At 36.1% G+C, this 13122-nt stretch overlaps 1 protein-coding gene across 2 annotated transcripts in view; it reads right to left on the bottom strand.

The window, feature by feature from the left end:
• The window catches only part of jakmip2 (janus kinase and microtubule interacting protein 2), a 98596-nt gene that overhangs the window by 78282 nt on the left and 7192 nt on the right, over positions 1-13122 (bottom strand). Inside the window, exons 2-4 of one of the 2 annotated variants that reach the window (XM_046868272.1) lie at positions 9475-9583; positions 6171-6415; positions 5260-5757 (exon numbers count right to left, since the gene is read on the bottom strand). In XM_046868272.1, coding sequence (XP_046724228.1) covers positions 5260-5757; positions 6171-6299 — 627 coding nt within the window. In that variant the 5' untranslated portion in view covers positions 6300-6415; positions 9475-9583. The remainder of the gene's footprint in view (positions 1-5259; positions 5758-6170; positions 6416-9474; positions 9584-13122) is intronic. The other variant, XM_046868273.1, reaches the window with a different exon arrangement.

Here is a 13122-nt window from a genome sequence, read left to right as displayed (position 1 = left end):
GCAACTCACAATGGAGCAACAATACAAATTGGCCTAACCCTAACCCTAACCCAAACCCTAACAACCGAGGAGCACGTAAGACAATGCAAGCCTTTTCAACAGACTTAAAGACCAACTTAATCCTCCAGATCATCACTTTCAAAAGGGACAAGCGTAAGCTTGGCAGCTTACAGGTCAGAGCAATGGCACTTGCAGCACATGTTCATGTGCAGCAGCAGTCGCTTCAGCAGAAGCAGCAACTTGTGCAGAAGCAGGAGAGGAGCTTGAAAGTGGCAAGCTTAGTTTGAAATCAGTTCCTGATATAAACAACAGCATTCAGGAGCATCTTTTACAGAACTCCCATTTAATGATGATCCAATGTTAAGTCATCATTACCTTCAGTTATGGCAAAAGTTGACTATGCCCTGCTGGTGCCACATAATGCAGATACAGACAATCAGTGTTTCCAGACCAAAAGACTGGTTCTGTAAAGAAGGAAGCACAAAATGAGAATAAGGAAACAAAGATGATTTTGGCATTCTTCCCAATATGTACCAGAAACATAAGATACATCAGATCTAACTAAATATATGATCAGATGTGAAATGGACAGTTCTGGTCTTCTGAGATTTATTGTCTGATCACTGAACTATAGGGCATGGATATCCTTTGTAAATTCAAGTAGAGAAATAAAAAAGCCACAGAAGAGTTGGATTTGTATTAAAATGGTTAGCTGAACTCCTCAGTACAAGTAAAAATAACATCTGTGCATGTACTTAACACAACAGGAGCAATCAGAATCATTTGACAGCTAGTGCTATGGATCTTAATAATTATTCAAAACTCTCAAAGGCAACCACAAATTAAGAGTTGAGATAAGAGATATCCTCTGTGAACTTGAATGCACTAAAGCAAGTAGGTACCTTTCAGGCCTTGCTTATATCAACACTAAGTTTAATCCAATATTTAGAAAATTGCCCCCAAACCTCCATTACAATTAAATATTTGAGGGGTCCAAATAAAAGCAGTATTAGCCACCCTTTTTTCTTGTGAGAATTCAAACTAAAATAAGGAATTACCTTCTCACTCTACATTTCTAGCAATCAAGCATTAAGAGCTAAAACTACCAAATTCAGAAAAAAGAATTCTGTAACTGTAGACTGAGATGTGTCCCCACAGACAGTAGACCCGCAAGCCCAAAAAACTAATTTGAAGTCCAGATCAGCAATGTCCTCTTCAAGGCAAACCTCATCCTCTTAAAAAGTGTAGGGCCTTCAGAGATAGTTCACTAGAAGAGCGCAAATCAATTCTAAAAAATAAAAATCATATCTGCTTCAAAGACTCTACTAACATACTGCAAAAAAATACAAAGTAATAATCAAATGCCATGAATTTAACAGTGAAACTGTTAAATTCATGGCATTCATATAACATATGAACAACCTGTCCTCAAAGTGAAATTTGTTCAGAGTCAAAAAATTCAAAAGGCAGGAGAGCCACCGCTAGCTAGTCGTCAACCGTAAGAGTCTACATGATGCACACTGGACTAGGGTGAATAAATATTTTGTAATTCTTTTTTTATTATTATTTTTTTATAATTGTTTTTACTTAATAAAAAATATTGTATGCAGTACAATTGCTTATAAAATTTAATTACAGCTGCTTAAAATTTTTCACTCATTAAATCCATGTATTTATCACCAGCTTTAAAAACGTGCCTAGTGCCACAGGATGCCATGCATGCTCATGCAGACCCTCTCAATGTTTTACACATATTGGTGTATGCTGTTGATCTAAAGTTGGGCTTTTCCGAATTGTTTCTTACAGTATACAGTTATTTCGATTTGTTTTAGTATATTTTATTGCTTTATTGCTATTACTTTAGTTCATTTAGAATGCATGGAGATATGTGGTGAGTTTGGTCATGCAAGATCATGTTGACTGATGACTGTTGACTGTGTAGTCAATAGATGACAACAAGCTTAGGATGTCTGGAGGACAACACTTTGTTTTAGAAATCATAGACAGAGATGTATTGCTGGATGCTGCACATCTGGGTTGATTAACCTTTCGCTCTCCAATGTTTCATTTTTCATATAATAACGATCAGGCTATGGAATGCCTCAAATCATTCCACAGAACTAGAGGTAAGTAAACTGATATGAAAAAGAATGTCATTGAATTCAAGCAAATTGTTTTGTACAGTGATTATGTAGAGCCTAGAGTGTAGAGAATAGAGTGGGTACCTTCCCAAGTTTGGTGTGTACTAAAAGCATAAACCGAATCAAATCAGGGTCATGTTTGACACTGTTTAAAATAGCTTAAAAAATACACTTATTTGAGTTCTCATTAAATTGTTTAAAAAAAGAGCATTGCAGTGACAACAGGGGTGCAACAGATGTTTTTTTGTAGTATGATGGCAAAAGCCTAGACAAAAAGGTAACTGAAGGAATGACAGTCCATGCATTTGGAAAATGCCTTTGCCTGATTTACCAATTTACTAAGCTGCCTTACTGAGAGAAAATAATTATGACTGATGCAAAGCACTTTTTTATGTTGGTGATGGACTTCAGTCTCCATTTTGAGGAAGGTGTTAACCTCTTCAAAAACACACAAAAGATGCACACAGAGTAAAAATCTTAGAGTAAACAAAATTGCATCCAACAGCTAAACTGTTATGGAAGCATTCACCAGAATAGATCAGAATGAAGAACTTGAAGAACTTAGACCTAGGAGTTTATATGTTCCCTGTTTAACACTTTTGAAACCTGTAGACCAACAGCTTCATTTTTCCATATGATTTAAATAGAGAACTATTGAAAGGGCATTCTTTACCCAGTGAATAGCCTACATAGCATTTGGGTGTCTGGCTCCTGTAAAGTGCAATGACAAGCTTTAATGAATCTTTTGCAAGGAAAGACGCACAGAATGTAAATGGAGAAATTCTCTAATTTATTTGGAACATTTGCAGGTAAAGTGGTCATACATACAGTGCACCCGGAAAGTATAAACAGCACTCCACTTTTTCCACATTTTTTTTATGTTACCGCCTTATTCCAAAATGAATTAAAATCATTATTTTCCTCAAAACTCTAAGGCTGTATACTGTATACAATTAATTGTGTGTTAGAAATTTTTGCAAATGTATAAAAAAAAAAAAAAAAAAAAAAAACCTCTTACATAAGTATTCACAGCCTTTGCAAAGACACTCAAAATTGAGCTCAGGTGCATCCTCTTATCACTGATCATCCTTGAGGTGTTTCTAGAGCATATTTACAACTGTGCAATTTGCCACAAACTTAAAGGAAGATCACAAAATGGAGTGTAATCACATACCAAACACGAGGTGGAAGTGTAAATAGAAGATGTTTGGAAGTGATCTTCTTGTGCATGTCTGTCAGAGCAGTGCACATTGAATCTGTCTCCCTTAAGTTTCATTAATGCATTGCAACAATTTATTTCCATCCGTATTCTAGCTACAGATTATTTTAAAGACACAGAATGAACACAGTTTTTCAATCCACACCAAGCTTTACACATCTTAGGAGAGACTCATTGGAGTTGCTTGATGGATTCTGCATGGCATGTTGTTTGAAAAACCCAAACACTGCAACCATAAGGTTTTGGCAACTCTAATAGTTGCTCAATGATACAAATTTTGGGTTAGTTTTTTAACAGACTCTGGGATAGTTTAAAACTTGCACCAAACTTGTTTTTTATGATTAATAATCAAACTATTGGTGTCACCCAAATGAGGATGGATTCCTTTGAGTCTGGTTCCTCTTCCCACACATAATTTACTTTTTTAATTAAATTTTTTCTACAATTCTTACATTCTGTACAGCTGCTATTAGTCTATATGTCTATTGTGAAAGGCGCTATAGAAAACTACCTGAATTAAATTGAATTAACAGAAAAATATAGGAATTAATCGAAATATATGGAAATTAACGAAGATGAATGGGAATAAATTGGTAATATACAAAATATGAGGTTAGCTTTAAAAAAGGGAACTTAAATGTAGTTAAAAATTTTTGTATGATAAGCTTGGTTAAAACAACCAGATTTAAAGCAATTTCTACCCCGCACATTCATCACGTTATCTTGCACACATTACAATGTTTGATATTTTTGAAAGAAGTCTCTTATTGAATCAAAAATTATATTTTTTATATCTGTATTAGTTTGCATCCAAGTGAACTGCTGAACAAACAGAATGTTTATATTTGTTTGTATATAATACAGTTTATATTAATTTCCTGAAATGTCTAATCAATTTCCATAACTTTCCGTAAATTCCCATAAATTTCTGGTAAGTTTCCATCTTAGAATATGTTAAAAGTTCCCATGGAAAGTTTCCAGAACATTTACTCCTCTTTGCAACCCTACTCCTCTGTAAATTATTGGGGAACCTTTCAAGCATTTTTTCGATGACTGTGTCTCACAATTGTCAGAAGTTGCTAGGCAAACCTTAAGATTAATAAGATAAAGGAGGTTTAGGACTAAAAGGCTGTTCCTTGTAGTTTTGATGCTAGAGTTATTGTTCTGTTACTTGGGCCTGGTTTATCTGTCTTGACTATTTTTTTTACTATGTTCAAATGCTTTTGTATTGTTTTTAATGGTTGTATACTTAATTTATGCATATATATTTTAATATTATAAACCTTGCATACTCAACTCATTTTTTTTCATGTCAAAATTAAAGATAATTAAACTCAATATCTGGCTTTTGCATTTTATTAAAGTACAATTTATTTACATATATAATCTGAATTAGGGTTCTATATAGTTATACAAATATATAATCAAATATCAAAATAATCGTTGGCTGCAGCCCTATTTGTGCTGTAGCTTGTACCTGCTCTGCAATATCTTGAAAAACTTAAATAATGAAAAGTGTAAATGTAGATTTTGTCATTCTGGACCTCCCAAGTGTGTGTGGAGGCCGCTCAGATGACATCCTTAGGGTGGAAAGCAGTGCAATTTCAGCCCCAAATAGGATGTAGCGGCACTAAATCAAACATTATAATGTAATTTTAATAAAAATGGCCTTTACACCACAGACCAGACACTATTTTATGTTGTTGCTCAAGAGTTAATTTATAACCACTTAATCTCTGTAAAGCTGTTTTGAGACGATGTGCATTATTAAACAGAATTATCCAAATAAAAATGAATTTAATTGAAACAAAGTTATTACTAAAATACATATAGAACTCTCTATGTTGGGGCCTTTGTCAGCTTTGTAAAATAGAATGTAATAAATAAACAGCCACTTACCAGCCGCCGAATGTCCCGCTCACAGTCCCACTTGATCTTGGTTATCTGTTCTTGATGTGCCTGGTGCTCAGAACGCAGGTCAACCGCCTTAGTTTTATCAGCTTGGATGGCAGCATTGAGCGCTTCATCTGTATTACGCTTTGCAGCCTTCAGTTCAGCAATTTCTCCTAGCAACTTTGCACGTTCCTGCTCAAAGAAACGCCGTGCCTCATCACGTGCCTCCAGCACTAGTGTTGTGCGTACCTTCTCACCAGTTCCATCACGCAATGCAGCCAATGCAGACCGTAGCCTCTGGATCTCACCATCCTTGATCTTGGCAGTTCTACCTAGCTCCTGTTCATGCTGTCGTGTCAGTGACTCACGCAGTCCCGCCAGCTCCTTGAGCTTCTCCTCATGCCAGCGTGCCCGTTGTTCAGTAAGAGCTGCAGTGTGCCGGTGCTGCTCCTGCTCACGGATGCGCTTGGCTTCCTGTGTCTTATCGCGTTCCAATTTGCTGACCTGTGGAAGACCATGTTATATATGATCCTTGTATGGCTGTATTGTCAATTTTGCATAAGCATACCCTTGCATCTCATGACAAACCTAATAAAATCTAACCCTGTTTCAGTGTATGTCTCAGCAGTTCCTTTTCATGTCTTAAGTACCTTACAGAGACTATACCATAAATACTATGGCCAAACCTCAGGATGATTGTTACTAGCTTGCCTCATCTGTATCTTGAATACAACCTGTACCTTGAATATTAAATCTCCTTTAGTAAACCTATTTTAAAGTCTTTGCATGTTATAAAGGTACATTAAATGGTTCATGTATGAAACAAAACTTTAAAATGTCTACAAAAAACAGTATTGTGAAAAAAACTAAGTTTAAAGTGGAAATCTAAAACTATTAAAAAGGTTTATTTTGTTCACCTTGCATTTTTCTTGGTGCAGTTCAATTTGAATGTCAGTTAGTTTGGATCGAAGATCTTCATTGGCTGCTTGTAAGGCAGAGATGATGGCTTCAGGTTTTTCACCCTTGGAGCGTACTTTTTTCGCCATTGGGTCAGATCTTACAACACGTCTTCAAACTCAACTCTGAAATATCCAGTGCTTAAATACACGAAAATGGGGTTTCCAGTGCCGTCTCTTCCTCATTATTCTGGCAGGCAGAATACCTGTGGTAGAGCAGTAATATGAAAAATTTACACAAATGCAGCTTTTAAACAATTACAAAATAGTAAGTCTGTCAATCAATTAAAATATTCATGATTAATCATATGATTTGTAGCTGTTCTGAATGTACCTCAAATTCATACTACAGTCGAACCCACTTATCTCGACCTCGGTTAACTCGCCAACCCTGTTAAGTCGACGTTTTTGAAGTGGAACCGCCAAAATCGTGCTTTGTCTTAGCATTTTCTAATCGGTTATGTCGATTCTTTTATGTCGCCAAACCCTAATATCTCGAGCACAAGGGGTTGCAAATTTGCCACTAACATCGGTTATGTCAGGAATCCCCCTGCCACGCCCCCTTTGGCGGCTGTCACACACACCTGACTCTAATTCACTCACTCATCCCATCTCCTATTAAAGCTTCTCACCTCCACACACTCGCGGTCCGTTACTGTTTGTGCATGATCGTATGTGTTGGTTCATGGCAGTCTGTGTAATCGCGTATATGTATCCCGCTACGTACCCTTCTTCTCGGACTCCGCATTTTCTCAACAGCACCCCTGATTACCCCGATCCTGCTGTTTTCCATGTTTACACTGTCTGCACCACATTTATCCGTTGCTGCCCAGCGCTGCGCTTTCCATAGCGCGGATCCGTGGATTCTTTACACAAACTGTCTCTGCTTTCACAGAACTTCGTGGACCGCGTTCCTGGAGAGCACCACTGGATATTACTGCTTCGCTACAAGTATTGCTGGATTATCTCCTGAGTATTCTCAATAAACTTTGGCTTCCGCCTCCTTATCCGCATTACAGGTTATCTCGATCTGCATGACCAATCAAACAAATCGCAGCAACGCTGTTGTGTAAAAAAAACCTCCAAAAACATGTGCATGCACATTCTCATTTAATAACACACATCATGTACATAAATAAATTTAAAGCACGTTAATATATTGCTGGCATATTGGTTTTCGGTTATCTCGATCATCGGTTATCTCAACGCTTTTTGCCGTCCCCTAGGCCGGCGACATAACCGGGTTCCACTGTATTTAATACAAGTTTTTAATACTTTAATTAACATGGGCTTAAAAAAATATTGATGCTTTATGAAAATGTATGTTTATTATTAGTGACACAATACTCAACATAGAGCATAAAGACAAAATATTCTTGTAGATGTTTTAAAGTAATAATGGTGTTTTACAATGTTTTTTTGTTTCCACATGGATGGTTTTAATTGCGTGCTTGATTTGAGAGCACATCAGTAAAGCAAATTAGTGATTAAAATTTATTTTTCAGTTTTTTTATTTTTATAAATCTGAGTAAAGAAAGGACGCTCTGAATAAATGTGTGTTGGGTTGAAGGTTTTTAAGCCTCTTTATATTTATTTATTTATATTTTAATAAAAATGGTCAAAGAGAAATGTGTGATGCATTAATCATGCGTTAATAAACATAGTGATGTTAAAATCAATTTCGACAGGTCTACAATATAGAAATGCATAGAATGTTATTTAATATGGCTGATTTTCAACGATTTGATCATTGTTTTTATATTTTTTTACAAAATAAATAACTTTCTGCATTGGCTAGACCCCTAGAAACCTAAGCACTGTAACAATGAGGTAAATTAAATATTTAATAAGTATGCTTGCAAACCAGAAAGCAGTTCCAGGCTAGGACTTTGTGGCATTTAGTTTTTTGAAGCAAGTTACCACCCTATGTATAGTGAGTTACCATGCTATTTTTTATCTAACTGAAATTTTTATCATTTGCCATGTTAACTAATCGATTCAGTATATACAAACTACAGTGATTACAAGTATAAGCAAGTCATTTGAAATATGGCTTTGTCAATAATGCTGCTTGATGATTACTGATCATTTAAATCACTGTTAAATAAATGACAAATTAATTTAAATAGACGCTGTCATTGTGTCCCTTTGTTCCTTTCTTGTTTACCTACAGTATTATCTGCACTTAGATCAATCGCTGTGTTTATTTCAGCTTACGTATTTAAGTCTCAGTATCTTTGCTCTGATTTTTTTATACTTTGTGACCTACCTTCTGTTGCCCCAAGACATTACAAACCCACCACTTAATTTAACTATGGGCATGTACTTTTAAATATTTGTGTACACCAAACACAAACACTCTGGTGTTCATCACCAAAATTGTCTATTTTGGTTTCATATAACCATAGAACCCAATTCCATTTGATATCCAGTAATGCCCAGTAAAGATGCTGGCATTACTTTTCTTTTTCTTTTTGGATGAAAATAAATTATTATTTTCTTAAAACCCTTTCAGCCAACCTGTGGTGATGTAGGTGATGTCTAATTTGGAAAAATGTTTTGCCCACTTGAACGATCCTTTTTACAATGCATAAAGACAATATAGAGCCACATACTCTTTCAAGTTGAGTCATAATATTTCCAGTTGACTAGAACTCCTTAATTAATGCTCAGATGGTGTAAGTGGGCATTTTTAATTCTTTTACTATGTTCTTATAGCCACTTTCCATTTTATTAATCTAAACAACCTATTTTCTGCACAACACAGCTATATTCCTTGGTTGTAGCCATTGTGAGAAATCACTAAGGAACTTTGGCTATGTGTTACCTCACATATTTTGCTAATGTTTGATATCCATAATTTTTTTCCTTTAAACTTACAAGCTCCTTCATCTCGTATACTCTTATTCGATTTTTACTGCAGTTATATCAATTATTATCAATATTATAACATGATTTAAAAACTAAGATTAAATAATTTAAGTTGTAACAACCCTTAGTATTGTAAATAATGTTATACTAATAACATGACTATGATCTATGATACGTCTTTAAAACTCATAGCAGATCATAGTCATTACACAGAAAAATAATGTGACTATAAAATGACAATAATTTAATGGACATTAACATCTCAAATTTTAAAGGTGTCTTGACTCCAGAATCCTTGCATAATTCCAGCTAAACAGAAATTAAAAGAACCAACTAATTATCCCTGTTTTTAGGATGTTGAAAATACAGAAACATCCATGGCTGTGTAACATACCAGAATTTTTTGAGTAGAGGTATGCATCAGGAATGGGCTCCAGCAGAACCGCATAAAGATTTTAAGGGGATGTGAAGTATTTACTTTTATGCAAGCAGGAGCAGATCAACTATTACAACAGAATAAAAGAAAAACAGATTTAATTAGTCCTTCATTTTTAGCAAATACTTTTTTCCAATGCCCACATTTGAATGATTTAGTAAACAATCAAACTGCTGCCATATTTTTGGACAGTAGAAGCAAATCAGAAAATTCATTTTAAACTTACACAAATGCAGATAGAACACACAAACTATGTATAATCATTACTACTAGCTAGGGGTGTAACGCTACACAAAATTCACAGTTCGGTACATTCCTAGGTTTTTAAATCATGCTTCAGTACAATTACGGTATACTTAGGGGGATAAAATGCAAAACATACATTTTTTGTTGTTTTTTTATTAACGCAGTTAATTATTATTAAAATTTGTGAATAATATTAAATTTTCTAAAGATATGTTAAACATAACTAATATACTTATTTCAGCATACTGTAACACGTCTTCATTTCTTTCATCCTTCATTCATTTACTGTTATGTGGATGTGTTGCCAGTACTTTCTCCCATTAAGAGTAATTCTTAGAGCTGGACATAAAACGCTTAAGAATCCACATCACTAACATTGGCGATAACCAGGAAGTGGCTGCACATGTGCATAATAAATTGTATTTCAAGTGCGGCATAAATCGCCACAGTGACACTGCACTAACTCTAGGTTATTTTTATACCCCTTTTATTGCTGTGTATGTTTATTAATTTAAAAAATGCACTTCTACAAGCAAACACTAAACACTTAATATGTTCCTGAGGGAACTCAGATTTTAACTTTTCCACACAGAAAAAGGATTTAGCTGTTTTGCTTATTATAACTATATAAAACCATACAGTGCCTTGCAAAAGTATTGACCCCCCTTTTATTCGGATTTCATGTAATGGACATACACAAAATAGTCCAAATTGGTGAAGTGAAATGAAAAAAATAACTTGTTTCAAAAAATTTTAAAAAATAAATAACGGAAAAGTAGTGCGTGCATATGTATTCACCCCCTTTGTTATTAAGCCTCTAAATAAGATCTGGTGCAACCAATTACCTTCAGAAGTCACGTAATTACTTAAATAAAGTCCACCTGTGTGCAATCTAAGTGTCACATGATCTCAGTATATATATACACCTGTTCTGAAAGGCCCCAGAGTCTGCAACACCACTAAGCAAGGGGCACCACCAAGCAAGCGGCACCATGAAGACCAAGGAGCTCGCCAAACAGGTCAGGGACAAAGTTGTGGAGAAGTACAGATCAGGGTTGGGTTATAAAAAATATCCAAAACTTTGAACATCCCACGGAGCACTATTAAAGCCATTATTAAAAAAGGGAAAGAATATGGCACCACAACAAACCTGGCAAGAGAGGGCCGCCCACCAAAACTCACGGACCAGGCAAGGACGGCATTAATCAGAGAGGCAACAAAGAGACCGAAGATAACCCTGAAGGAGCTGCAAAGCTCCACAGCGGAGATTGGAGTATCTGTCCATAGGACCACTTTAAGCTGTGCACTCCGCAGAGCTGGGCTTTACGGAAGAGGGCCAGAAAAAAGCCATTGCTTAAAGAAATAAATAAGCAAACACGTTTGGTGTTTGCCAAAAGGCATGTGGGAGACTCCCCAAACATATGGAAGAAGGTACTCTGGTCAGATGAGACTAAAATTGAGCTTTTTGCCCATCAAGGAAAACGCTGTCTGGCGCAAACCCAACACCTCTCATCACCCTGAGAAAACCATCCCCACAGTGAAGCATGGTGGTGGCAGCATCATGCTGTGGGGATGTTTTTCATCAGCAGGTACTGGGAAACTGGTCAGAATTGAAGGAATGATGGATGGCGCTAAATACAGGGAAATTCTTGAGGGAAACCTGTTTCTGTCTTCCAGAGATTTGAGACTGGGACGGAGGTTCACCTTCCAGCAGGACAATGACCCTAAGCATACTGCTAAAGCAACACTCGAGTGGTTTAAGGGGAAACATTTAAATGTCTTGGAATGGCCTAGTCAAAGCCCAGACCTCAATCCAATTGAGAATCTGTGGTATGACATAAAGATTGCTGTACACCAGCGGAACCCATCCAACTTGAAGGAGCTGGAGCAGTTTTGCCTTGAAGAATGGACAAAAATCCCAGTGGGTAGATGTGCCAAGCTTATAGATACATACCCCAAGAGACTTGCAGCTGTAATTGCTGCAAAAGGTGGCTCTACAAAGTATTGACTTTGGGGGGGTGAATAGTTATGCACGCTCAAGTTTTCTGTTTTTTTGTCTTATTTCTTGTTTGTTTCACAATAAAAAATATTTTGCATCTTCAAAGTGGTAGGCATGTTGTTTAAATCAAATGATACAAACCCCCAAAAAATCCATTTTAATTCCAGGTTGTAAGACAACAAAACAGGAAAAACGCCAAGGGGGGTCAATATTTTTGCAAGGCACTGTAAGTCAGGGTATATATATATTTTTAAATATGTATATATTTAATATAAAATGATTCCATGCCTTGGATGACTTGGGACACATGCTTTTTCCTGCTACCGGTTGACGGGTACTGTCTGCCATTTTCGCAAGTGGTTGTTTTACTCCCCGTCACACTAACCTGTAACTTGAGCATCCCAACTAAACGATAACAGCATTCGCTGACAACGAAGTCAATGATTATTATCAATCTTATAGATTCGTTGTTGCAGCCCTTATATACAAGATCTTACTAAAGTGAGTACACCCCTCACATTTCAGCAACAATTGTAATATATCTTCTCAAGGGCAATACTACAGAAATAAAACTTGAATACATTTTAGTCAATGTGCAGCTTGTATAGCAGTATAGATTTACTGTCCTCTAAAATTAACTCAACATATTTGACATTATTGTCACAATAACTGGCAACACAAGAGAGTACACTATAAGTGATAACAGCTGTACATCGCTTAACCATGCAAAGCCTATTCATCATCTTCATCTTTTTGTCTGCTTGACAGGACCGTACAAATTTGTATATCTTGTACCAGAGCAGTTAAAATTTGGTGCTTTGAGTACAATTCTCTCATACTGAACCCTGGATGGCACCTCATGGCACAGAACTCTATGAGAATTTGAGAATTAGAACTGTGCTCCTCACAAGGATGACCTAGGCTAGGGGTGTCAAACTAAAATTCAAAGTTGGCCAGAATTCAAAACTGGGACGAAAACGCAGGCCAAACTGTAATTGACTGAAATTGTGCATGTTTTACCTTCTTTCCAGATATGTAATGTTGAACTTTTTCATATGAAAACAAACTTTAGTTTTGCATAAACATTGAATCTGGAACAACTAAAGATTAATACAGTGGAACCCGGTTATGTCGATGTCCTAGGGGGTCGCCAAAAAGCATCGAGGTAACCGATGATCGAGATAAACGAAAATAAAAATGGCGGCAATATATTAACATGCTTGAAATTTCTTTATGTACATGATGTGCGTTAATAAATGAGAATGTGCATGCACGTGTTTTTTAAGGGTTTTTTTACACAACAGCGTTGCCGCGATTTGTTTGATGAAGGCATGCTATAAAAATACATACAGTACATGTTT

This window comes from Silurus meridionalis, chromosome 15, assembly GCF_014805685.1.
Source record: "Silurus meridionalis isolate SWU-2019-XX chromosome 15, ASM1480568v1, whole genome shotgun sequence".
In the NCBI taxonomy this organism is placed as follows: Eukaryota; Metazoa; Chordata; class Actinopteri; order Siluriformes; family Siluridae; genus Silurus; species Silurus meridionalis.
The sequence above is the reverse complement of the archived record's forward strand: the minus strand, read 5'-3'. Positions and strand labels throughout refer to the sequence as shown.